The sequence below is a fragment of the Atractosteus spatula genome, chromosome 3 (assembly GCF_055471065.1).
Source record: "Atractosteus spatula isolate fAtrSpa1 chromosome 3, fAtrSpa1.hap1, whole genome shotgun sequence".
Classification (NCBI taxonomy): Eukaryota; Metazoa; Chordata; class Actinopteri; order Semionotiformes; family Lepisosteidae; genus Atractosteus; species Atractosteus spatula.
The window spans coordinates 19,995,024-20,022,545 of record NC_142708.1 but is presented as its reverse complement, the minus strand read 5'-3'; the positions used below and the strand labels follow the sequence as shown (position 1 = coordinate 20,022,545).

The 27,522-nt window shown below is 36.4% G+C and overlaps 1 protein-coding gene across 5 annotated transcripts in view; it reads left to right on the top strand.

Annotated features, from left to right (window-relative positions):
* The window catches only part of pam (peptidylglycine alpha-amidating monooxygenase), a 120,326-nt gene that overhangs the window by 43,737 nt on the left and 49,067 nt on the right, over positions 1–27,522 (top strand). For all 5 annotated transcript variants that reach the window (XM_088909950.1, XM_088909949.1, XM_088909948.1 and 2 more), the window contains exons 2-7: positions 1,444–2,005; positions 3,551–3,671; positions 7,451–7,508; positions 13,591–13,678; positions 22,700–22,791; positions 23,246–23,329. In XM_088909950.1, the coding sequence (XP_088766076.1) occupies positions 1,914–2,005; positions 3,551–3,671; positions 7,451–7,508; positions 13,591–13,678; positions 22,700–22,791; positions 23,246–23,329 (535 nt within the window). In that variant the 5' untranslated portion in view covers positions 1,444–1,913. The remainder of the gene's footprint in view (positions 1–1,443; positions 2,006–3,550; positions 3,672–7,450; positions 7,509–13,590; positions 13,679–22,699; positions 22,792–23,245; positions 23,330–27,522) is intronic.

The window sequence follows — 27,522 nt, the reverse complement described above, 5'->3', positions numbered from 1 at the left end:
TTACTGAAACAAAGTGTTCTGTTGAGGGCTAGATATTTAGATGAATGGTAATGGTCTTTTAAGATTAGCATGTATTCTCTCTCTTGTGCATTTCCATATCTTGCAATTCTTGAGATTTTCAAATTATTATCCATAATTAATGCTGACTTATCTATCCAGTGTTTCTGTGGCTTTGCATCAGCACTGGGGCTACCAGATATAATGGAAGATGTTGTATCTCATCGTTTAAATCTCTGATATTTCATGAAATGTTGTGCAATGAGACATCAGTAGGACCAAATAAAAGACATGCATTCTCCTGATGTATTTTACCAATGTGTGTTCATTTAAGCTCTGCTTAAATGTTTAAATACATACTGATGCATCACCCCATTCTAATGTGCACCAGTGCATTTGTCTAGAAAATCAAACATTTGTTTCTTGGATTTATTATTTAGACAATATGCTTCTGTCTTAGGTTACTTAAAATAAAGCATTGGTTTTTGATTAGAAGTGATTACAAGTCATGTATGTTATATTATCTAGAACATATTTTACAAAGCATTTAAAAGTTTACATTACTATTATGACTCCTAATATGTGTTTCAGACATCTATTTTTGAAATGTGACAGCAACACTATTTGTCATATACAGTACGTTCTGGTGGTGAGACAGGATAAATGCAACACACGGCTGGCTTGTGATCTTTTTCAGAAACACTGCTTTCATAGCGGACTGTATATTCACAAAAGGTTAACATGCAAGAAGGTGTACTTTATCTATCACTTATCTTTGGATAAGGTGCACCTCGTCACATGCTATCCATTTGTGAATGAAACCCTTATTTATTTTTTCAGAAAGATTTTCCCCTAGTCTCCTAACATTTTAGCGGACGTTTCCACAATGCCATCTGCTTTGGAAATATTACAAGTTAAAACTACATGCCATGCTTTCGGAATCGAAAAATCTGAAGAGGGGAATGGCATTGTATGCATCAAGCCTTTCACACCCCTTAATTGTGCATCCAGGACTACTTTTGAGCTGCAGCGAACTGTAGGTAAATCATTCAAGCACATTTGCGGCTTGCCTGATGGTGAATGCCTGCATAGACTTGTGTGGGAATCCTCTCTGCTGTGAAAAAGCTCTTATTGGATTATTGTGCTTGTCTGAGGCATCCTTTCTCTACTTCTTTTTATTTGTCACTGATTCAGTTCTCATTTGAATAACTGGCGACATGCATTGCATGGTACTGCGGAGTGTTTTTTTTATGTATTTTTAATGAAACGGAGCAGGACATAAAGCCTATTGCCAGACCTTCCTTCTACAGAGCAGGCTAATTCACAGCACATGGATTGGGCTGCAGCTTATGAAAATACTAATGTAATAAAGAGCCCAACAGGGATTTGCTGAGGGCTAATGCTGTAATGTGTTAGTCATCCATTATCTGCTTCTATTTTTTGCAGGTTGTGAATGAAGACTGATGCCGTGCTGTGAGATGCCATCCAGTGTGGTGAAGGAGAGATAACCTGCAGATTTTGTTTTGAGCTTGGAGCAAGGCAGAACCTCTGGGAGTGAAGAACTGGCCAGGCTGTCACTTTGCATTTTGCTTTCCGTAACCGGACATCAGGATTAGAGAGTGGAGAGTGCCTGCGTATGCAGTTGTAACAAGAGAGAGGATCTGGCTTCTGTGTACAGTTCCAAAGAAGAACAGAAGAGCGCATCTCGCACCTTGGTGTACCACACATCCCCTTTTCCAAGCCTGATGCACTGATGAGAGATACGGACCGAGTGCCTGCAGAGCCCGTGAAGACGCAGTGTTGAATTGATGCTACTCCTGCTGTTCCGTTTCCCTAATTGTCAGGTCCACAGCTGATAAGAGCTGCTCTGCCCTTTCTTCTCACACTAATCAGGCCAGCAACAGCAGAGGCTGGATATGGGTGCCCTAATTTGCAGTGTGGTTTTACTCTCTCTGATTTATCAAAGCCACAGTCTGGGTTTCAAAAGCCCACTGTCTATTTTTAAAAGGTGGGTTATTATAACTTTTCTTATGCATTTTAAACCAAGTTCGGTTTAGGCTGCAGGAGCGCTAGGGGAATATTGTATGGTGAAAATGTTTCATGTATCAGTTTTGCATGTAATTTGAGAATTGTGCATGTGTAAGAAATAACAACCATTCTCTGTGGATCATAAGTTATTTTTTATATTTAAAATGACTAAATTAAAGAGAATAAAGATGAATAGAGCCATTTTGTATCATCTTTCTATACATACTGTATAAGCAGCTGTTTTACGGTATATATAATTTAGATCTTCTTTATAATGTACTTTAAGCTAATATGTTATTTACAATTTTTAAGTAGGAGTTAAAAATTACAATGCAACTAAAATAAAATAATTTTGATGATTGTGTACAATCTTGTTCTTGTGTACAGCATACCATTTATTTTGTAATGCTACTATATTATTTAGGGTGCAGTATTTTTAGCTTTTTAGTTTTTTATTAGTTTTCTGTCAGAAGATGTCAATGCTCATTATAACTGCTTTCATTGAACAAAGATAATATTTGTAAGACTTTCATATTATTTTTAGTGTCATAATCTTTATTGGTTTAATAAGTACAACAATAATTCATTGTTGTAACCAAGGTAAAACTTTTTGTACTCTGGAAATTGCAACAGGTTTTTATAGGGCTTAACTTATTCAATAGGATATATTGGTAATTACGGTCAAATTGCTGTGAATTTAGAAGAAGGAAATTAAGAGACTTACAGTAAAAAGTATTACACTGTACATGTTGATCCATAAGTTAAAGTGCCAGTAAATCATTTTCAGAGCCTACACAGGTGAAGTTATTTTTACTTTTTCTCTAAAAGGCATAAAAGGAAGTTGTTAAAGAAATACTGTTCTAACTGTGAAGTTCCCATTCACAAACACAAACACATCAGAGGAAACAACTTTATTTTAATTGTACATTTACAACATGTAAGTTTTCAGTTTTTATCCCATATGTAGGCAGATAGCCACCTGTTCAGTTTATATTAATGCTAGCAAAGTATAATATACAGTATGTGTCATGTGTCTACATTAATTAATATACAATTGCAAATTAAATGTCCTCAGAGCTCTCCTTCAGACAGAATTACTGCAGCACCTTCGTGTTTACATGTTTACATCCTTGCATATGAATATCTTTGGAACTGAGGGATGAGTCACCTACAATTTTTCAAGGGCACTGTTATTGCTGAGGTGTTAGTCTAGGTACTAAAGAGCACTAGATGTCTAGATCTAGTGCCAAAACAATAAGACCCAGTCTAATGTTTCAATTTTACAAAAATGACTTTAAGTGACTAGATCCCCTAATGCTACAATCTTCCTGAGGAACAGAAATTTCTTGCAAGACTCTGCTTGCTGACACTGCACAGTGTCTGACATATAATTGAAAGTTCTAAAATGTTTTTGTCCAACATGGTATATAAATATAAAATAAAGATATAGACTAGATAGGACTACCATTGTACCATGTTAAAAGCTTCACAGTAGCTAAACCTTTTATTTTCTTGTATTGCATAGGTATCAAGAAAGTGTCTGGTCCTCCCCTGATGAGTGCACTAGAACCAGACAGCCACCTATTCCACCTAACGCCCAGAATTTTTCTCTTGATATCCGCATGCCAGGCATTACACCTACAGCGGTAAGTTCAAAGAGGAAATCAGAAAGTTGTTTTTTTTTTTATTACAGCAGCTGCAGTTTATTTGAAGAAAAAAAAAACTAAAAAGCAGCAGCATGTCAAATTGAATTATGCACCACACTAGCATTTTTCTAAACATGCTTTCTATCTTTTTTTCTGAGCCATGTCTTTCCATATTAAGGACGTTGACCAATTATCATTCATGCTTCAAGTGCCAGTTTGGACATTATAAAATGAGAGTTAATAAGTCCTTTTCGATGTGATAAGCACAAAGAAACGATTCTGCAATATTAAAGAATGGTTATTTGCTGTTTAAAGCTAACCTTTTGAGTTACTATTTTTTGTTTCTCAGTGTAGTAAGGCTGCATTACCTTTTTTTTTTCACTAGCAAGAGATGAGTCAGTGCTGCAGATAAGGGTGATTATTATTCCAGAGCTGGGCTGTGTGTTGTTTTGCAACATATTAAGATTGGTTGTGATGCTGTCATAAATATTGGATCGGAGAATGAGATTGACTAAGGGCAAGAAATATATATTAAATCAATAGTTTTAAATTTAATTAAGATGAAACAGAGATCCCCTAAAATATAAATCATGCAAAACGTTTCACTGTCTGCACAGGTTAAGATAGCAGTCTGACTTGATCTGTTATTATTCGTGGCTTATTCTTTTCGTGTTGTTCTGTGAGTCAACACTGAGTGATTCATTGAATGATTCAGTTGTGCCCTAAAAGTGTTGGTGACAACACTTTAAACTAAGGTTTAAATTCTGTGATACTGATCCCCATACCCCCGACCCCTTGCATATTTGGAAGGATCCTGCTAGATGAGCTTATTTGATCCGCTCGATTGAATCTGATCTGAATCAGAATTTCACAAATAGGTCAAGAAAAAACATCAAAAGCATTGTATTTGTTAAGGATGGAAGTAGTGGCCTTAAAACGCTTACCAACACTCTAGTTTGTGTGTAAATCTGTATAATGTAAGGCATTAAAAATGCAACAAATGCTGTTGGTTCCAGTATTCATCTTTTGCATTTAAAGTACATAGTATTATAGTCTTTTTCATGTTTGGATTCAAGTTATAACTTGAAAAAAAAGAATTTTACAATATATTGTTTAGACATGGCCACAATGGATTGTTGTAAATTACTTCACCCGTTGTGTTGAGCTAAAGAGGAACCACATTTTCTATGGTCTCTTTGCTTGAAGAAGAGTAAATAGACTCCTTGGGGTTGAGTCACTCCTTATGTGCCTGAATGATCACAGTTCTGCCTTTGTTTTGGGAAATGTCTTGACTTGTGAGGTAAAGCGGTCATTATGGGTTCAAGAGTGTAATGCTTAATTGTGACTTCTCTTGTCTTACAGATTTAATATACAGATGCACAGACCTTCACTAACTATTGTAATTATCTTTGTTCCTCTGTTTCTGCCCATTAAGAAAACAACGGACATGATAGTTTCCCTGATTTTAGAAATGACCCGCTGGGCTACTTCTTGAATGTTTGCTTCAGTGCAAAACATGTTGTAGCTTTTCTACATTCAAATAGAAATTGATTAAAATGGCTGAAGTATTTATTTCAGTTTTCCCAACCTACATTGCCTCCACTTATAATTTAATCTTTAAACTTTAATGGCTTTCATTAAATTCGAAGCAATTTTACTTTGCAACACAAAATAATCATGGTAATACGATAAATAAACATTGCTGTTTTAGATATGTGCTACTTCAGCAATTTTATGTAAATGTTATTTCATTTGGACACTCAAAATCAGTGAGGGTCTTAGCTTGGTTAAAAAAAATGTTAAATTAGTAAATTGCATTATTTTACAGTCAATCTATTTGTCATTTTTTTGTTTTTTATGGTAGATGGGTACTCTCCTGAGCTACTCTCTTGTGTGAGTTTTGTAGAGTGAAAGAATTCAGCTTTAGGAAAGGAGCATTTAGTATAACATTATATCATTTATACAGTACATACCAGTTCCATGTAATTGCTGCAGAGCTACTGTAAGTGTCAAAATTGTGCCCTAAAGTATAATGTTTAATAATGAAGATAATATGCAGTTTTTCTATTTGGTTTTCTTGTCTTTTTTTACAACTTCATAAATTGAGAGAAAGGCACAGAAATTAAGAGGTGGTTTGGATTATTATTAAATCAGAAATAATAAAACTAACTTAAATCCAGTAAATACTTATCTATTAGTTGTGTACAAATGTAACATGTAACTAAGGTACATTTTTCATCAAAATATTATGCTGCATTAGGCTAACATTGAGGAGTGTGCAACAGCAGTTTATGTCTTCCTTAACATTGTAGGTAAGACTTAATGATGTTACAGTTTGGAAATTGTGATGTACAAAATAATTCAACACAATTAAATCAAAATTAAAGGTTTACTTTAGTAACTTTGATGCCTAAAATGTCCAGTTTCTAAATGTACAAAAGGACTATTATGAAAATCTGACTTTCATTTTCCTTTGTAGTTCTCTGAAAACAACACCACTGATCTCTCTTTTTGTTAGTTACAATTACCTGTTTTTATTCTGTTAGGAAATCAAAATAAGGCTTGCAATAGTCCTGTTTAAATAGAATGTGACAAAATAATAACATAATATTAACAGATATTCCAGAATAGTTGTGTATGTCCAGTATATAATACACTACCTACAATTCACTGAACTGTAAGATAACTGTAATTCGTTTTATTTTTAGTCACCCTCCCTCCAGCTTTTTTTCTAGTTTACATGTGTGGTTAACCGTATGCAATATATGATATTGATATGATGTGATTTTATATCACAGATTTTCTTGAATGCTGAATGCTGTATCTTCTGGGGGAAAAAAAATAAAATCCAATTGCTTGAGGTCTTTTTAAAGGAAGAAATTAGAGAAAAATGGATTTGATTATAAGAGTTGTCAGACCTTTCAAAGAAATGATCTGATTAGGAAATATTTCCCCCGTCACGGCAGTTTCTTCACCGTATTGATAATGTACAAAAGCGCTTCTTATTTTGTACTTGTTAAGCAGTGAGTACAGTCATTGAGAGTTGTGCTTGACAAACGTGCAATTAGAAGAAATAGAAACCTGATGTTTAGTAATATGGAAGATTACCAGTTGTAAGGCAAAATACATGGTTAGAAAGGGACTTATTTTGTCTATTGGATTTAATTCAAGTTTCTTTGCTCCCTTCTGATGAGGTTGTATTTCTCTGTAGTGTAAGGGCAGGCTCTTTGATTTACGGAGGTTGCTTAGTCATGTATTATCCTGACAAGTGAAAGAGGCTGGACAGCTGTTATGTATCTGCAGAGAACAAGCTCGCTGACCACCTGAATTATTTCTCACTGATATTTGCACCAGTAGCTAAGTAGTGGTATTTGCTTTAAGTGATGTATGGTAACCACACAAATGCATTTTATTTTGGTGGCTGCTGCAGTCCAGCTTATTACAAAGGGAAAAATAAATACACAAAATTGTTTTTTTGAACTTTTATAAATTAAAATGCATAATTTCAAAACCTTATAGATTTTTAAAGCTTGAAATGATCATTTTTACAATTGTTGATACAATTCTATTATTTTGGTGAATGAAACGTACAGGACTGATAGATGAATCATCTGGATAATTTGTTCTTCGGATTTGCAAATGTCAGCACTGTGGTTATCAATGAATAGCTCTTGCTGTTATTAATACTATATATTTAAAGTGTAATCAAATCATATTTCACAGTTCCTCTCTATTTAGAATAAAATCAGTAAAAAAAAATTCATTTCTTTTTTTTGTAGTCGGATTCCTACATGTGCATGGCAGTTCAAGTACCAAGGGAGAGAGACTCATACATAGGTGAGTAAAACAAAAATGCAAGATAGATAAATGCATGTTGTATGGAACTATCCTTCATTTAGAGCCAGAGTGGTTCCAAGTGAAAAAAGCTTAAAAGCACTTCTGAACTTCAGTTTAAAGACCCAGTGACAAAATGTGTCCCACTAAATTCTAAAACCAGTTTATGGTTGGTTTGGGGTAACAAACAAAAAGAGGCCATTTGTCAGTTTAGAAGCTCTTGACTATACATCTGTGAAGCCAGATATCCCTTTGAATAAATCATTTTAAAGTCTTTGTCCTAAATAGATCCCTTTAAAGTTTGTAAATCCTAGAATCTTATATATATATCTTATACATTCTGTATATATAAACTTCTATGTAAATCTTATACCATGTGTGGGGTTATTTTTCTTAAGTCATAAGGTTTCTAAAAGTAAGTTTGAACGCTCAGACTGTAAACATCAAAAAGGTATTAACGCAACCAATCAGAAAAGGCTTGAACACATGTATTTGACTTAGTTCATTAATCTAAATCCCCAGTGCAGTACTGTTGTTATGTGAAAGAGCATGTCCTTGTAACGGTATTTGTCAAGTTTATTATAAGAGACTAGATTTATAGTCTAGTATTCATATACTCATGTGAACGTAAGCAAGGTTACACAGAAGAGGAGGCCATTAAGCCCATATAGCCCATTTAGTTGCTAATTGATCCAGTGATATCATCCAGCCATTTCTGTAAAGTAGCCAGGATTTCTATTTCAGCAACATGGCTGGGTAGCGTTTTCCATATGTAAAGATGTTCTTTCTGTCTTAGCTAAGGAACATTTAATTGTTCTTTTGATAAAGGTTTGTCACTTTCAAACTTAATTTTTCTTCTACAAAGACCAATAAAAAACCTTACTCGATTATTTTCTTAGGAAGTCTTATAATGTCAGTTAGATGTTAGTTGCTCCTAAACATCTTGGATCAGAAAGCATTATACAAGGATATGCATTGAAGAACCACAGAACATGACCTTTTTCATGTAGTTTATTTGTACAGCTTCACCACTAGTTTCCAACCAGGTTCTTTTGAAACAGATACAGTATGTGTTCCTAATTTGCTCCATAATCAAAGACTGCTTAACTTTAGTTTTCTATTTGGGGCTCAAATTTATATCTGTTTTCACTCTTAAGATATTGAGAATGTATTTGGGATGTATTTGGGATTTTTAATTGGTATCAATTAAACAAGTGTGTTGTCTGAAATGTAGACAACTGCACCTCTTCAAAGGGAAAAGACTATTGTGCAATGATACTGTACATTGCCATTCCTACATTTTCCTTCATGTTTCACAAGCTATTATTTTATTTTTATGTGTTATTTGTCTAGTATTGTAAAACTGGCAGCAATATCAGTTCCCTGAAGCTATTCTGCTACTGTGCTATCCCGTGCTATCCATTATTGTGATTCTGATATCAAGCATTTTCAGACTGTCCAGCAGTAAGTTATTATTATTATTATTATTGTTGCTGTTTTTTACCATTTGTTGTACGGGTGGTACTTTCTGAAAAGACGGACTTTGCAACCAGACAAAAAATAAAACGCATCATACATTATAAGCAATTGCTTCTAATCTACATTTTGCTGTGAGCTTTTGAGGAACAACATGTGTGTGAATGTGTGTGTATGTTTTTAAAAGATGACAGGTAAATGACAGCCAGCAATAGCTAGAGCAGCACCAAGTCCATGTATACCACCAAAGCAAGCACCATCTGCTGAAATCAGCTGTTTGTCATCCGGTGTGCGATTACCACCACAACCCCCTTCCTTCCTGCTACTTGTTTACCTAAGGCTTGATCATGCTTATCTGTTGTCATTATATGTATTTTTGGGGAAGGATCAGTGGACAAAAAACCTTAACACCCCTTTTATTTAGGAGAATTGCTTCCTCATTAATTCCTCATTAATTATGGAAATGAAAAGCACCTCCCACATTCACAGCTACTGAAACAGATACACAGCAGTCAGCTTTGCAGCAAGTGCTTATTGATTAATGCAGCGCTGTTGGTATTAAGCCTTTCGTTAGATTCATTTTCTTAATCTGTTGATAATCCTTTGATAATTTAATACAATTTATTTTGATCTTAATGTTGTCAAAAAAGTGTCCGTCTATTAGGCAATTAAATGTTGTTTATACAGGGACTGCTAAAGAGAATGTTGAAAGGTAATGTGATTTGCAAGCATAAGCCATATTCTGATTACATACTGTAAACTACTTGCAAGGGAGCATCCTAATAACGCTTATGGCTGTGTTTGATTGTAACACAGGTGAGTAGTTTGCCCTGGGTTGGATCTGACTTATTGGTCAGGTGAAAAAACCATGGGTCTAGTCTGGTTTTGACATGTGAGCTTGTTCCTTAAGACACCGAAAAACAGATCGAATGAAATCGCTCAGCCAGTAAGTGTGATGTCTACATCATGCACTTTCTTTCATTTACACAGTAGACCAGTAAATAAACCCTTCTGTTTACTAGTGATTAATGCCAAGCCTCTTATTACCTAATTATTACAGCAGACTGCTGAGGGATGCTCTCAGAGGCTCAGTCCACTCAGGCAGCTCTGTACTATCATGGCATAAGCAATAAGAGTATCCTTGAAAGAGGATTTGGCCTTGTACTTCCCTTCAGTTGTAGAAGAGACGGTGCTGAAAACATGTATAGGTGGTTAAAGGAGAGTGTTGAGTCTTACTGGGGTGGGAGTAGAGGGTAAAAATCAACAACATGAAACCACTACCAATTTTATTACCACCAGCCAGCAGGTAATACTGTAAAACCTTTGGCATCCACAGCTGGAGATGAAGGGTCTGGGAAACCAAGTTAAAATACACTGAACTGCCTGAATGCAGTCCTTCCAGGGAATTTATTTTCTTCTGTTCAAAATGTTTTAGTTTTTTGATGTCAGCAAATAATTGTCAAAATATTGTCATACATTTCTCATGGTGCAGTGTACAGTTCTTATTAAAGGAATAATAAGAACATAAGCAATGTTATGAATAAGAGGAGATCATTTGGCTCATCTAGACCATTTTGCAGTTAGTAGCTAATTGATCCCAGGATCTTTAATCCAAGGATCTTGAAAGAAATCAAAGTATTGGCTTTGACAACTTAGCGGAATAGCTAATTCCATACTCCCCACAGCATTTTGTGTAAAGAAGTGCCTGCCGTTCTCGGTTTTAATAACACTAATATATTTTTTACTTATGACCTCCGCTTCATGATACAATTTTGAATGAAGGAGTCCACTGGATTGACTTCACCAATGCCTTTGAGGATGTTGAATAATTTAATCAAGTGCTTCTCCGTTCATGTCTAAAAAGGTTTAGTTCTTTTAGCCTGCCAGTGTACTGTAGGTCAGTTCTTTAAGCCCCAAGTGTAGTTGGGTTTTCTTCTCTGAACTAATTCCAACAATATCTTTTTCGAAATGTGTCCAAAATTGAGGACAATGTTCTGAATGAGGTTTTAATAGTGCATTGTACAGTGTTAACGTTGCATCCCTTGGTTGCATCTGAGTTGGATGCTGCATCACTGCCATGGATGAAAGAGGGACATCGCGAATACAGCTATCGTTTAGGAGGATTTGATGGTCTACAGAGATCTGCATGGAGTACTGGCACACATAAGGACATGATGGAAGGCTTATTACTCCACATTTAGTACTTTTTTTTAATTGTATAATGTTAGTGTGCCCAGGGGGTTGGGCAGCCAGTTGACCCTGGACCCCTAGAGGTTTTTTTCTCCTTACTGAGGAGTTTTTGGTTCCTCTCCTCTGTTGTCTTCTGGCTTTTTCTCTTTCTGGATTGTAATATCATGTATTGTCACACAGCTTTGTTAAGTGCCTTGGGGCAACCTTGTTGTGAAAGGCGCTATATAAAAATAAATGAATTGAATTTGAATTCCACACAAAATACTACTGTAGACACTCACTCCTCAAGTCTCTAGATACAGGAACTCAAAACATAGGTGAGTCTGAAGCAACCCTTTCTTACATGATATTGCAGCAATCCGGCTTTATTTGCTCTAGCTGTGTCTGTACATGAGGAAGGATGGTGTGGGAGCACCATTACAGAGAGTTTATTGTCCTTTAATGGTTAACAGGTGTGTGTGCTAATCACAGAGGGGAGAGGGGAGTAGACAGCAAGAGAGAGAATGTGCTGTTGCATAGGTTAGCAGTACAGTTTAAAAGATAAAGAAAATGTCCCCATTTACATAGGGAGAAAAAATTGAAATAACGATGAACGAAGAAAACATTTTAAAACCCAAAAATCAGTATAAATTCTAATTATATCACACACTTAAAATCTATAAAATGCAGTAAATAAATTAGAAATACCCTTTAACAAATGTATTAAAATTACTCAAATTATAATGCTTAATTGTACTGTTCACTAAACACAAAATGAAACAGTGAATAATACAATCACTCGGGTACTTCTCCGACATGATTACAGTGTGAAATACTTGTAATTTTCAATGAAAAAGTTTGAGATAATACTCAAAAGTTACCACATACAGTATGTGAGAAAGCACACAGGCTCTATATCTTAACATTCTATGTACATTGTTATTAATTATCCACCATATGGATTGTACTTTATATTGTACGTACTGTACTGTATATAAACAAAGATTATATATGGTCAATATGATCATTTTCAGATAAATTCTGGAATCCATCTGTCACTTTGCACTCTCAGGACACATGAACAGCGCTAAATACCTCCTATCCTTGTGTTACGTTTGGACAATCTGTAATTGAATAGTAAATAGCAATTGTATAATTTATTGTATCGTAACCTTAACCTAATCCCTATAAACTCCTGTCCTTCTAGTATTCTATCCCTCTTAACCAGCTCGCGGATAAAGCATTTCATTGCTGACAACACCACTGTATGCTGTTCTGTTCATGCACTGATAAATAAACCTTGATTGATTGATTGATTGATTGATAGATAGATAGATAATGGAACAGAGATCTCAGGAATACATCAAAATTGTAACCTACAGCACCACTTTTTGTACTTGTACTATAATAAATTGACTAAATTCTACGAATCTACTACTACTTAATTTGCCACTACTAAAAGCATTACAGCAGGTATTTTAACAAATTCAGATGGTGGTCAAACAGCTGGTGTTTACCTAATGCATTCCATCATTTACTTAGTTCAGCATAAATAAAGTACACATAATGAAGTGGATTTTTGTAAAAAAAATAACTTGCCAGTCATTGCTTTTTAGTATGTTTAAAATAAACACAAGTCACAACAATAGGAATACATCAGGAAGGCAGTTTTGTTGGATATTTTTTAGAATTGTATAGTTCTTTATGGGGAAGCATGGTGGTGCAGTCGTTAGCACTGCTGCCTTATGACAGTGGGGCCTGAGGATTCAATTCCAGACTGTGTGTGGAGTTTGTATGTTCTCCCTGAGTTCACTTTGTTGCCTGGAGTTCCAGTTTCCTCCCACAGTCCAAAAACATACTGGTAGGTTAATTGGCTTCTCAGAAAATTGGCCCTATACATGTTGAGTACAGTAATCTAACTAGTCAGGAACAAATAAGTCCTGCTGTAGATTCAACAAGAATATCACATTTCTTGGACTGAAAATGAAAAAGTTGCCGTCTTATGCAACTTCAGTATTCAAATTATTAAACTAGTGAGATTTGTAAATTGTTCTTACATTTACATCAGTTTGTGATCTGCAAGCTCAAAAAACTCACAGACTGCCATGCATTCAGTTATTACACTGCAAGAACAAAGAACATTATCTTCTTGATTAGAGGTAAAGGCACTGTTGTGTAACTGCAGTTCAATTGATTATTTTAAGGTTTGATGTCTGGCTTCTTACCAGAGAACTCTTGAATCAGCACATCCAGCCTGGTGGTGTTTAAACATGAGACATTTGGATCTGAACGTCTGAAATGATACTGAGGGAAAAAAGATTAGCACTTCATGATTTTCTCGAATGATTGAATATGGTTCTTGAATATTTGTACTATAATTCAGAAAGAAAAGGGAATGTGTCATCTCATTGTAACTATGATCTTTTTGTTTGGTTTCCAGTTGACTTTCTGCCTCATGCCACCATGGAAACTGCCCATCACATGCTACTCTATGGCTGCAGATCTCCGTATTCCACTGATGGTTACTGGTAGGGGTTTTATTAATTCAATACTGTGTTTATATTTAGCCTCAGAGTTTTTGCTTCTTCACAATGGGAAATTGCCATTTAACTTGTCTCTAAAATGATCGTGTAATTAATCGTGTAAAGTTAATTAGCTTTTCATAAGGTTTTGAAGTTTTAGCACAAATGGTGTAAAGTTAATTAGCTTTTCATAAGGTTTTGAAGTTTTAGCACAAAACAAATCCTAATTTTGCAATGATTTGTGAAGAGGAATGAGGAGTGTTTGAGGAGCATTGTAAATTGATGCATCTTTTAATTAAATAGGAACAAGTTATAGGTTTATTCCATGCTGAAAAGAGAAGAAAGAAAACGCAACGTTTCGGCCGTGGAGCCTTCTTCAGGTGTGAGAAACATGCTGAAGAAGGCTCCACGGCCGAAACGTTGTGTTTTCTTTCTTCTCTTTTCAGCATGGACTAAACCTATTGCTTGTTCCTTGGCAGCCTACGCATGCATGCTGACGCAGCTACCCACCTGAACTATATTTAATTAAATACTGTATATTAGCAAAGTGTGATTTAAAAAAATATTTGAAATTAAAAGAAATAATGTTGATGGTTTATAACTATCTTTAAAAAAGTAGTGCCAGTCTACAAGGTTTGCTCTCTTTTATCATAGGTTGAGAAAAAACAAAACATATGGGGATCAATTAGTCCAATCAGCTAATGTACATTTAATTAATTATGCATACAAAGTAATGTATTAGACATAAATGTTCCCAATTATATTGGAGCCACATCATATGAGATAAAGGACATAAACATACCTTTTCTTTTGATGTATTAATGTTCAGAGCACCAAAGTTTGTACACTGTATTAATAAAGTGTACAAAGAGCCTGATAAACTTAGATTTATTATCTATTATGTTGAACATAAACTTCTGTTTTTATAAAGATGTTTTTTTTTGCTTTCCAGCTGCAAAGTTAGTTTAATTACTTTCTGTCTTGTCAAATCCTCTAGAGCAAGATTAACAGTTTAATCTAGCATTATGCCTTCATTGGGTCGGTGTTGTAATGCTCTTAAGCTTCTGTTGTTATTAAATAGCAGTGAAAATGGTTTTTGTGTGAGTACATTGGTTTCTTTATCTATTATGAGTTTGTGTAGATCAGGGATTGTCCAATCTTGGTCCTGGAGGGCCAGTGTGTGTAGTTTTTCATTCTAGCTTAGCTCTAAACAGCCATAATTAGCCCATCATTGGTTTAATAGGACCAAGTTAACAACATCAGCTGATTATTTTGGATTCTTTATCTAAGAGACTTAGAAAACCTAAAGGAAATGCAGCCCAGCACCAGTACTGGAAACCTCTGGTGCAGATAACTCACTGGGAGGTTTAAGCAAATATAATGCAAATATGATGAACAACAATTGAGAAATACATTATTAATGATTTGCAATTCAAAATGATTGAAGTTTTTTTTTGGCTGGAACCCACTTGGTTTTGGGAACTGATCCCATGGCAATGTGGAGAGATCGCTGTAAGGCCTATGTAATGATCCAGAAGTTTTTTCTGAACTGACGGTGGCTGTGGGGTTGGTAGAAGGGTGTTAGTGTGAGTAATGCGGGGATAGAAGGCCAAAGGACCTTCTGTTAATAAATTCAGGTTGAATTGTCCATGTTGTTAGAGTTTGTATTAGAAATAATGACAACCCAGCAGACTTCTTTAGAATACATAGAGAAACATGAACCAGAGGACACCAATAGAAACGATGTGGAAATGCACTTAAAACTGAGAACAGGAGGCAGTTCTTTACCCAAACGACTGTGGGAGTATGGAACAGACTGCAAGGGTGGCATGGTCACACAGTGGTTAGCAAGCGCTAGGGCCCTGGAATCAGTTCCAAACCAGGGCTGCTATCTGTGTGGTGTTTGCATGTTATCCCCAAGTTCACGTGGGTTGCCACCAGGACAAGGTGTTCTAGCTTCCTCTCACTGTCCAAGGACATATTAGTACTGTAGGTTAATTGGCTTCTTGGAAAATTGGCCCTGGTTTGTGAGCATGTGTGTGTTCGTGTCTGTGTGTGCCCTTCTTTCAGAAAACCGCTGGATGAAATCTTTGAATTAGTCAATTCTTGAATTGAATCAATTAGCTGGGATCTACTGAACAGGCTAGATGGGTTGAAAATAAGTTAAAAATACATGCAGTATATACAGTAAGCTTTTTTCTTTAGAGTTGACATTGTTTAAAATGACACACACTGTTGTGCAAAACACAGAATTACAGGTCTCACATTTAAAGGCTTGGCACTGGGAGATAAATGAACTCCAGCTGATTTTTCCTCGGGCTGCTTTGCCTGGTTCGGCAGCACGACTCGCCCTGTGATATCCTACCTGTCTGGAATGCTGAAGACCGTGAGCGACTGTGAGAGTGTGGTCACATGACTCGAGGGCTGTGTTCCAGCTCTGAAGTGTGGAATCCCCTGAGTACAATCCGCTTGCTGGCACCCTTGAGATTTGCTGCCTTGTTGTGCTAAAAAATGGGTAACTTTTTTTGGCTCATTGTGTTTATCTACAGATACACCCCCCCCCCCCCCCGCCATTTATTTCCCCAAAGAGAGTATGAAAAAGATTAATTTTACTCTAACTCAAACCGATTCATTGCTTATGTGGTCTTACCAGAGTCAAAGCTCTCTGTTTCGATTTTGCATTCTTTAAGTTTATTTTACTCAGAAACTCAGATTAAATGCATTTTGTTTTAAAGGGGAAAATTCCTAAAAAAATGTTTGTCTATATTACAGCCATTTGTTTATAACTCTAGTTAAAGGTGCGTTTTACCAGTCTGTTTATTTATCTCAGGCTCAGCACACATGACACTGTTAAGAGCATCACAGATGTATCAGTTTGGTTATCAAATGGGTCATTCCTTGCATATAAGCAGAACTGTCTGTAACAGTTTTCTTGGCCAGGTAATTGAAGCCCAAGTGCTGTGCTCCTTTAACAAGCATCTGGACTTAAGTTTAATTTCAATAAATGCTTTCTCTTATGTTTGTGAAAGTGTTCACATATTTATTTCTTTGACCATGACCATAATTCCCAAAGTAGAAATGTATCTGTTTTCTAGCCACTTTATCTAGTACAGGGTCATAAAAGTGCCAGAGCCTATCCCAACAAGCAGTGGTTGCATGGCAGGCTACAACATGAAGGGAATGCCAGTTCATCACAGGGCAGACACACAAACTCGCACTCGCTCATACCGGGTCCAGTTTCCCAGTACCAGCATGTCTTTGTTTTGTGGGAGGAAACCAGAATGAGCAGAGATAACCCCCATGAACATGGGGAGCACATACAAACTCCATGCAGACAGCAGCCCAGGAATTGAACCCAGAGCCCCAGTGCTGTGAAGTAGAAATGCTAACTACCATGCCACCCCTTACTATTGTAATGTTTTCTTTTAAAATTGGCTGCAAGAAATTTCATAGATCCAATAGTTGTGTCGGTTTCTCACAAGTTTCTAAACATATGATGTTTCTAACCCATTGTCATGTTCAGAAAATTAATGCAATCCACAATAAAGAAAAGTATGTGTTATGGGATACTCTACATTTAAGGGCAGAAAGAATTTACCACATACATGTAGGATTATATTTCTTGTCCTGTGCTGTTTTTGCAGATAGCTGATGTGTGTTGCTTCACTGTTGTTTCACTTCACTGCAGAAAACCTCCATCAAGCTAGCAGTAATAAACTTGCACATTACCATAGCAACCTCAACAACGTCTTTAAAGAGCAGGAACTCTCTCAGCTGACCCCAGGGAGATTACTTTCTTTTTTTTTTGTTCCTTATCCAGGCCTTGTGATGAAGACAACAACGAGATTACTATACAAATAAACTGTATGCTGCAAGGTTGTTTCCCATCATTGGGGGTGCATAGCCTAAGACTGTCTTTCAAATTCAGTTTCCAATTTCATAAAGATGTCAGTAATGTATACTGAGGGTGAAAATCAATACATGCTTATTTCAAGAATTTCAGAGATTATAGAATGAGGTAGGCATCATGTCTCTTCTCTTGGAGAAAGACAGATCATTCCTCCCTCAGTGTGACTTGAGCGTTGTGAAGTGCAGTAGAAATTAAAGGTATGAGTGTTGTTTTCTGTCTAAAAAGTCACATGGCATAATTCTGTCAAATAATGCCATTCATCAGAGTTGATTAATATTTGTATGCTTTTGGTAGCAGTATTACATAGCCTTCCTTTAGTCATAATATTGTTAAGCTGTCACTTTTTCTGATTTGTTGAACTTTAGATGAACATTATGTGAATGATTTCATTATTTTGAGTTCAGAATGTGGACCATTTGCATATATAAAAGGGAGATAATTTCATAAATCACTTTATACAGTGCTGCGATGGACTGGCGCCCCGTCCAGGGTATACCCTGCCTTGCACTCGTTATTTGCCGTGACTTTATACAGTGTGTACTGAAATACATTTGACCATGTATTATGTATTGTAGATGCTTTATACTTTATGCATCTGACCTTTTAAACTTCTAGTTTACTTATTCCTGCTTCAAAGGCTTCTCTGATGTCACAGCCATTACAGTATGGATTCCTTCACAGCTTCATTTCTCTCAAAGCCAATTGATGTGTTTACATTAATAGAAACACTCTTATATTAAAATTTCTATGAGAAGTGTCTGTAGGGTCTTTTGCACCCTGTTTTTGATTAGACTCTTTTGATATACAGTGGGAAATAAAAGTAAAGAAAACATGCATTTTGCCTTTTAGGACTGTAAACTGATCAGAAATTCAACCTGCTGCTTATAGCAGCAGGCATCAGAGCATCACAGATGTATCAGTTTGGTTATCAAATGGGTCATTCCTTGCACATAAGCAGAACTGTCTGAAACAGTTTTCTTGGCCAGGTAATTGAAGCCCAAGTGCTGTGCTCCTTTAACAAGCATCTCGACACAATTTTAAATTCACCTGGCTACTAAACTACCAAACAAGATGTTCAAGTAGGTACTGTAGCTTGGTGATCATCAACCCAATTAGGAACTCCCAGACTCACGATCACATTCCGTTGGTGCTTCCTTACCACCCTAACACTCTTTGTTATTCCCAAGACCATTAATGACTACTTCCCCATTTTACAGGATCCCTCTACTGGTACCCTCTTTTCTGACTGGCCCATTATCTCATATTGCTGACCACCAAATCTGTGTAATCTTCTTTTTCACAGCTCCCTTGACTGCCCACAGCAACAACAGAGGGGTTTCAGAATATTACCCTGAAACTAGGATCACGCCTTCCCCCTTCACTTAACGACAGACTTGTGTCCTTCTAATTCTCTCTGTTTATTTGCCAGTTTTGACTTCAATACTCCTTCTCTCCTGCTTGCCGCCTCCTCTCAAATACCCCATCTTTTGTTCTTGCATGCTGGTTTCCTTCTCTCCCTCACACCTGAAGAAGGCTCTGAAGCCAAACCATTGTGTCTCTTTTTTTTTCAGCATGGAATAAACCTTTGCCTCTTCCTTCCCAAAGAAGATGATATTTTAGTAGCTAAGATTTGGATTAGAGCCTCTTGGCAGGTCCCCCTTAACCTGATAGTGTGACACTGGAGGACCTACAGTACGCACATAAACCCTATGTCATTGGCTTCCTGCTCCATATTTGTTGTAAAAGTGGGGAACTGGTAAACCTCAGTTGAGTCTTTACCAACCTTTTTGTAAAAACCTTACCACCCTAACATGGTTCATAGCCTTAAATTCCACTGTCCCCCTTTATGTAAACCTTAAGTGATGGGAGAACTGGCAAGTGCTTCTCCTGTCTGACCTTTAAGCACAAGGAAAAGCAAACAGTGCTTTACCCACATTAACATATGTGAGAGCAAATTCACTTTTCCCCTCCAGGAATCTAACTTGTTCCCCTGGTCTAATCATAACTCTGAAACTAGTCTGACAACAAGCCAATGAGACCATTAGCTCCGTGTTCATTCCCTACTGTATTAATAGGGAGACATGATCAAAAACAACCACAGCAGATCTTTCTCTCACCACCTTGTGCAAATACAGGCATCTCTGCTTTAATGTGACAGATGCATTCCTGTAAAATCAGGTGTTATGCAAAATCATACAATAAAAATAATAGGGCTCATGGGAAAAATACGGTTAGGGGCAGACCACTCAAAACCTAACCAAATGCCTAACCAAAGCTTTACCAAGTTTATTAGTTATCCTAATAAAAATGTTTACATAGTTTAAACACATTAAATTTAAAGTCTAGCATTTAAGGAACTGTTCAGGCAGACAGCAAGACATTTAGATAGCACAGGCACTCCATCAACCTGTTACCAGGCAACAGACACTATAAACTCATCAGAACCAAATTTGAACACACAAGTGCAGCAAAGAGAAAACATACACCACTTTAGGGTGGGTTGTGTACAATACTTGGGAAGCAAACGGGTAAACATCAACCAACCAAGTACAATTTCCTAAAAAAAACACTATTTACATTGCTAAGGTTAGCTAGCAGTCAGACTGCGGGCCCTAAGAACATCTCCCGACAGCACCCCTACAGTGTTTCCCAGCCTGCATCGCGGTGCATACTAATTATCCGGGTGTGCTTCCGCCAAGACAAAGGCGCTACAATAATAAATAAAGAAATACCACAGTAAAAATTAGGACTTTGCCTTGAAAAAAAGTGAAGTTCACCACCTGAAATTTTATCACCAGCAACGCCTCTTAGACACATTCTTGTCACCTTGTCCACTCATATTTACAGCAATGCAGAGAATTTAGTGAAAATAGCACGAGAATTGGGGAGCACCTCCCAATTAGCACTTTCAAAACAAAGCACGTGAGACAACTGAGCATCATGTTCATATTCCTCTGCGGACCGCCACGTTCAGTTGTGTTACTCCACCATGCAAAACGTAAACATGTTGGGGATGAAATGCGTTTTGCATTATACAGACGTCTGTCCCCTATTTACCAATCGCATACAGTATGAGCCAATTCGAGTTTTGGAAACTCACATAATAGCAGAGATCAGTGTACCTGTATTCTCCCTCTTAATGGTCTCTGAGCTGCCATAGCCCACTGAGAGAAACACCTGCCCTCTCGCCCTCTCACAAGGGCTGCATGGCCTTCTCTCTTTTGCAGCCCTTCCTTTACTTCCATGTGAGTGAATATAATAACAGAATAAAACCTTTTTATAGAAACACTCTTATGTGATTGATGCAAATGACCTTTCTGAAAATGAAATATAATGTCACTCTGCAAATTCAGAGTTTTGCAAAAGTTGTAAAATCATATTTCTTTCAGTTCTCTTTCTTCTGCCGTTTAACATCTTAATTGAAGCCAAGCCGTAATTAAAGATGGTGCAAGAGAACTTTGAGTAAGCCTTGATACCAGATACGAATAATATTGTTTCCTTGACCTTTATTCAATAATTGTCTTTGAGGTGAATGTTTTTCCATTTCCAGAGGGAGCATGAAAACTTAAAAAGCTGCATATATTGGAGTGTCGTATCTTGCAGTAGTAGCTTTGTTGGCAGATTTTCATCCTGTTTTTGGCAGAGACAGGCATTTATTTGGCTGTGCTTGAGAAAGAGCAGTTGGTCTAATGTAGTTTAGTCTTAAGATTCGTTCCAGGGAGATGTGAATGATTAGTAAGCATATAGACAACAACTGTTGAGAGGTTTAGAGAAATCTGAAATAAAATTTGAAAATTAGCATTTCTCAACAGCAATAAGGTAACCAGATGCCCATGTGATTTGTGGATCAAATGCTGCAATATGTCAGTGTGAATCATGTAGGAATTGTAGGCAGTAGTTAATTCAAACCTGATAAATGCTTTTGTTCCATGATGGCGGTTCACTTGATAATTATACATGTACTTAGCAGCATTAGGAACTTAAAGGATAAGCATGAAAAAACACAACAGATAAGTGACTGTGTTCTGCCGTGACATCAAAGTGCCTAGTGCATCTGTAGATTATAAAAATTATATATTTATTAGCTAGTGGCTAATGTATTCACATCCCTTTGTTACATTAATTTAAACAGATGCCTGCTGAAATCAGATGTCTGCTTGAAGCTGATTAAAATGGTTCATTCCATTCATTTTATACTTTAGAAAAAAAACCCTACAGAATATTTTAAGTCACTGTTAATGCCCTAACTGCAATGTAAGTGTGACAAATGTGTACAAGAGGTGGTGCAGATTCAAGTATTAAAAACAGAATGAAACCTCAATGGTAATTTCTTAAGATAGTTTCAGGGATTTGGTGTCAACAAGAAATTGGAGACATAAAGTGTACCTCTGTGATGCTATAGACATGTTTATTTTTTTCCAAAGAACAAAACAGAAAAATAATAATACTATTATCAATTACAGGTGACATTAGTTTTTATTAGAAATGTAGAGTAAGTACAGTACATAAGATGTGCAATATATAAGTTTACATTTAATATGTATTATATATTAATGTTTCCCACACAGTGTAGTGTCCATAAAATAATGTTATTCCTTTTTAATTGTATATAGATTAAGTAAAAACATAATTAAATGTATCAAGAAATATATTTTTTAGATATATGAATATGTATTTTGCATTATGTGAAAGTCAGATTCAAATTTCTTATAAAACCCTTATTAAGATTTAAGATTTGGATAGTGTCCCACACTACATTTTCAAACAGGTAATTGATTCAAGCTTAATGAAACAGATCAGATTTTGTTCTTTACCTCATGGTTGATACGATATTTGCTTTTGGGTCTCTGAAAACATTATAATAGTTTTGTATTTAATTGAGATGCCTCTGTGTTTGAAACAATGGCAAGCAAAACATTTTAACTGCAAAAATCTTTGCCTTTTCTCCTTTGGAAAGAAATTCCAAAACTCAAAATTCCAAAGTCGATTCTAAGTCTTTGCTTGAAAGCTTTGGTCATGAATGTGATGGATCATAACAATTGTCAGAGAGATAATTAATTCTGTTAGTAATTATGAAGCATGTAAGAAATAGTTTAACCCTTTGTTCTTTCCCTTAGGGACTGTGGTGGCGTGCAGGGAACGTGTGAAGATACAGCTAATATTATATATGCCTGGGCAAAAAATGCACCACCTACAAAATTACCTCGAGGTAGTGCTTCACTTTTCATCCAAGTATATAAATGCTTTCATTTCTCAGCAAAAGCTGGAATATGCTATAAACATTTCATATGGATCACTGAGGATTATGGCTAATAGAGGATAAGACAGGTTTCTCCAGTACAGAAGAGATAAAAGTGGAATAGGAACCATATAGTGGTTAAAACCTCAGATGTATAGTGAGACAATGTTGTCTTTACTCTTGTTACATCTTGACAGAGCCATAACAATCTAACCATCTCCATCACAGCGTTAATACACACAATAAGCAGTAGATAAATTGTTTAATGTAGTTCTCTGGTCTTTTTATTAGTTTGTTTTCTTATTCCTACACAGCACTTTTTATTGCAGTGGAAGTAATGAAAATGTATCAGTCGCCATCTTTGAAGTGCATACTCACAAAAACCTTTAGAAGTATGCTGAAAAATTTCTTCCATTTTTTGTAGATGTTGGATTTAAAGTTGGTGGTGACAGCGGTATAACTTATTTTGTGCTGCAGATCCATTATGGAGATGTTAGAGCCTTCAGAGGTAAGTGTGAAACAAATATTAAAACAAAGGAATGTTTTCAGACTCATAAAATATTTATTTGAAACTCCAAAATATAAGACATTTGTAAACAGCATTATTGGTGCTTCTGCTTTAGTGAGAAGGGAGAGGTTTTCTTGCAGGTTAAAGTAATTAGAAGTATGAAACTGCAACCAATTTTATATTAATTGGGAGTGCACCTTAGTCTGACTTTTTAGAATTGCTTTCTAATTTAACCATTGTTTCACTAATCTGAGGTAATAGCTCAGAATTTTAAAACATATTTTAAAATTCTGAATTATATTTAAAATATAATTTTCATTTTCATGCTTGATTTTTTCTTCTGATGTCACTGAATGTTTGATCTTGAAATTGAGTCTTTGTGTTGAATTCTGTAGCTGAGGAAGTATAATAATGATGTACAGTATTATAATGAAGTATAATTTAACTGTAAAACAAGTGTATCTGAGCCATATACAGTAACTAACACAAATCGAACATTGGTACTATATGAAACCATATTAATAACAATAATTTACCTTTTAAAATACACTTAACTTTTTAAAATAAAATCCCAATACAAAACATGAATTCTCCTCTTCCTTATTTGTTTTATTAGTAAACTTTGACAAATACTTTGAGCATTGTGTGTCAGACAAAATGGATAAGGCTGCTTTTACTTCTTGTGAATAAATTGCAGTTTCATTTTTTGTATGTATCAACTTAATATTTACAGGAATTTCACTGAATCTTTCTTATTAATAGTTGTACTACACTAATGTTTGTAAATGTAACAGACACCCTGCTTGTCATTGGCATGAGCACCATGGCAGTTTTTCACCGGCTATTCATAACCCGTTACTTGTGGTTTCTGAGCTAAGCAAATTTTAATTTTAGCATTTTAGCTGACCTGCTGCTGGGTTTTTCTTCTACGGTCTTGTTTGCTTCACTGCTCCAGGAGACTAACCCAAAATCTACTTACTACAACTCAGAGCTACACTAACTTCAGGACTGGACACCCAACCTTCAGTGACACCACAAACTTCACAGGGTATTAAAGGAAGTTTTGTTAACCCATAAACATAACCACAAGCTATAACCATAAACCAGAGGCCTCAAATAAAACCATAAACCTTAAACATCAGTCCGTATCTAGAACCTGTAGTTTCTATATCCATAAACTGGAGTTTTCACTTTTGTATAAACTTCTCCAGGATTATTGATAAACATGTTTCCCCAGCATGAGGCTAAGATCGGGGCCTCTTTTCCTCAGGCAACTGATTATCAGGAGTTCTTCCAGCCATCATTCTAAATGTGAGGGCTTACACAATGCAGGGATACCTTGCCCGATCAGTGGACTATAAACTCATGAAACAGATACGCTTCCATTTTAACCAATGTTTCAATCCACACCGGCTCTGCGAGATGTGCGTCTCACGTCCGTCCCCTCCGTCCTCCAGCGTTTTTTACGCGTTTTTTTACGCTCCAAATCTATTTGACGCGCAAGACCCATAGAGATCCAGTCAAATCACACAAAACTCACACTTTCTATACCCTGTGAACTATATAAGCACAATCTACAACAATATTATGATCATGCTTGCCAAGAGTGGTCCATTGATACAGGGCAACTTTTCACTTTGTTGTCACCAGCACAATAACTAGCTGATGACACCGACATGGGTAAAGTATGTTGGTTGTTTAGCCACAATAAACAGAGATCTGTTGATTGTCCACCCGCTCGTGTCGGATTTTAGTCAACTACACTGTTGTAATTACAGGTAGTCCAACTTCGGCTGTTTTTCTCTCTCTCAAATGTTCGGTTGACTTTCCCATGTTTGAACACAGAACGCAACTGTCGAAGTTGGTGTGGATTGGACGGATGGTCGCTTACGCTATGCTTTCGCTGTGCTGACGTGTTGTTTTTGGTGTGAATTCGGGGTTAGGGGAGCAGTCTCTTTGTCTCAGTCAGCCTGACAACCCAAACCCCCTCCAGGATAACCATATCCTCTTTAGGGGGAGAGAAAACCAACCCTGTTTCTCCCTTAACCTCAAACAGAATCTTTAATAAGATATACCTGTATAACCTTAATCTTTAACCAGTAGTAACCTTAACCACTAATAACCACTAGTAGCAGCAGGCACAGCAGCAGTTAGATCTGCTCCTTACTGTACTTTACCATTCTTCTCAGTTACTAATGGGAAAACCTTAAAGCCCAACCCAGCTGACAAGGGGGTTCCATACTAATGATAGGCCAAGACCGTAACTCCTAACCTTTTTGGAGTTAACCCATTGGGGAGAGCTAATCATTGCCCTTCCCCTGCCAGTCCCTCCTTCCATAATGACGCGAACTGGATCATCAGAGAATGTTCTGTGGGTGGTAGCTAGGATAGATGGTTGATGTTAGAAGCCCAGTTGGCTCTCCTGAGGGATGAGTTTAACCAGTTGTGTCTTAATCTAAAGTGTCAACTTTTGCATCAGAGACACCACTGATGTTACTGGGAACTTTCTCTTTGTGCATCTGTGTCCGTTTGTTTTTGTTGCTATCACTAACGACTTAAAGAGAACATCTAATGAGGGACAGCTGCAGCAGTGTGTTGTACTGCTCCCACATGCAAATGTGTGCAGATAAATCTTTCCAAATATCTCTTTATAACACAACTATTAAACCTTAATGTGATTCTCCTGAAGTCCCTTCCAGACAAAACTACTGAAGTTGTAGCTTTCTTTCTAGTAGATGCTTGTATATTTAAACAGATTTAAACACCATGATTTGTGCAAAAATCTTGGTGCAGTCTATTGAGCATTTTAGCCGCACCCTGGTATTGTACCATACCTGTACCGTACATGATTCCTAAATAAAGTGAAGACTGTTTATGATGTGCAACTGCACAAGTTTAATAGTGAGCACTTAGTAGAAAATGTACAGTGTTCTGTGATGTTAGAAGGTTGAAAGGTTACCTCACATTTTTGTGGCATACTAAATTTCACTTTTGTGTTTAATGTGATATTACTAATCTGTTAAATCAAGTGGAACTTCAGAAGGGGGTTTTTAAAGCTTTTTTGTTCCAAGGCAGAATGTGCACCTAATTTAAAATGTAAAGATTAAGGTTTTATACAAGTATGAAGAGATTATTTCAGCTACAGAGGGTATACTGTAGGTGTGTAAAAATACATTTTAAATCATTTATGTATAGTTCTGTTTTTTTAATTTGGAGAGAGAACAGTTGGAACTAATTTTTAAAAATTAGTTTTAGTACAGACACCTAAAAGACTGTATTTCCAGTATCCAGGATTTCTGGAATCATGGATTTTGCTGGAACAATAAATACTGTTTTAAGGTTGCAAAAAGTGTTACATGCTTGATGGGGGTTGGATGAGCTGTCACCACATCAGAAAAACACGACAAGTATGTGTGCCTAATAGCATGTTAAGTGACAGAGCAGAGCTTCTCGGTGAACACCCCTGACAAGTTGCATCTTGAATAGCATCATGGGAAAGATGGATAACCCTTCATTTTTATCATTTTAATTAATAGCAAATCATAACATTTCTCAGGAGATGGACTGAAAATGTCTTAACTTGTTTTTAGACCTAATGATAATATGAGATTTCTTATGTGGACTTTTAAAGAATTCCAAAATGCTTTCTATTCTGTTTTTTCCTTCTCTGAGACAGTAATGACAAAGGACTATCAGTGGAGCAGAAATGAATTTACAGTAGAAGAAATCTATTTTAGATGCCAAATACTTTTCTGGCAGATTTTAATTCATTCACAACTCTTGAGTAATGAAACCCTTTTGTTTATCGGCAGAGCAAGTATATTGCTGACATTTGTAACACATTCTCCTTTTATAGCCCTGCCAATAAGTCAAAGCAATGCCCCAGGGAAGTGGGGGTAGCCTCTACAGGCAAAACGATCAATTCAGTGTTTTTTGTAGACTAATCTGAGACTTTTCAAAGCTCTGCCTGTGCTTGCGTTCATCTGCTATGTATTTTGAAGTGGACTGCTGGCTGACTCATCCACAACATCACATACAGTTTGCTAACCCATTATATGGCCTCTGAAATAAGATGCAGCAAATTAATGGACAAAAAGATAAATTCCTTCATTTAACAGCTTTCTGTCATTATTATTGCACAGCAGCAAGTCATAAACATCTTTAAAATACATTTAATATAATTTTTGTAACTA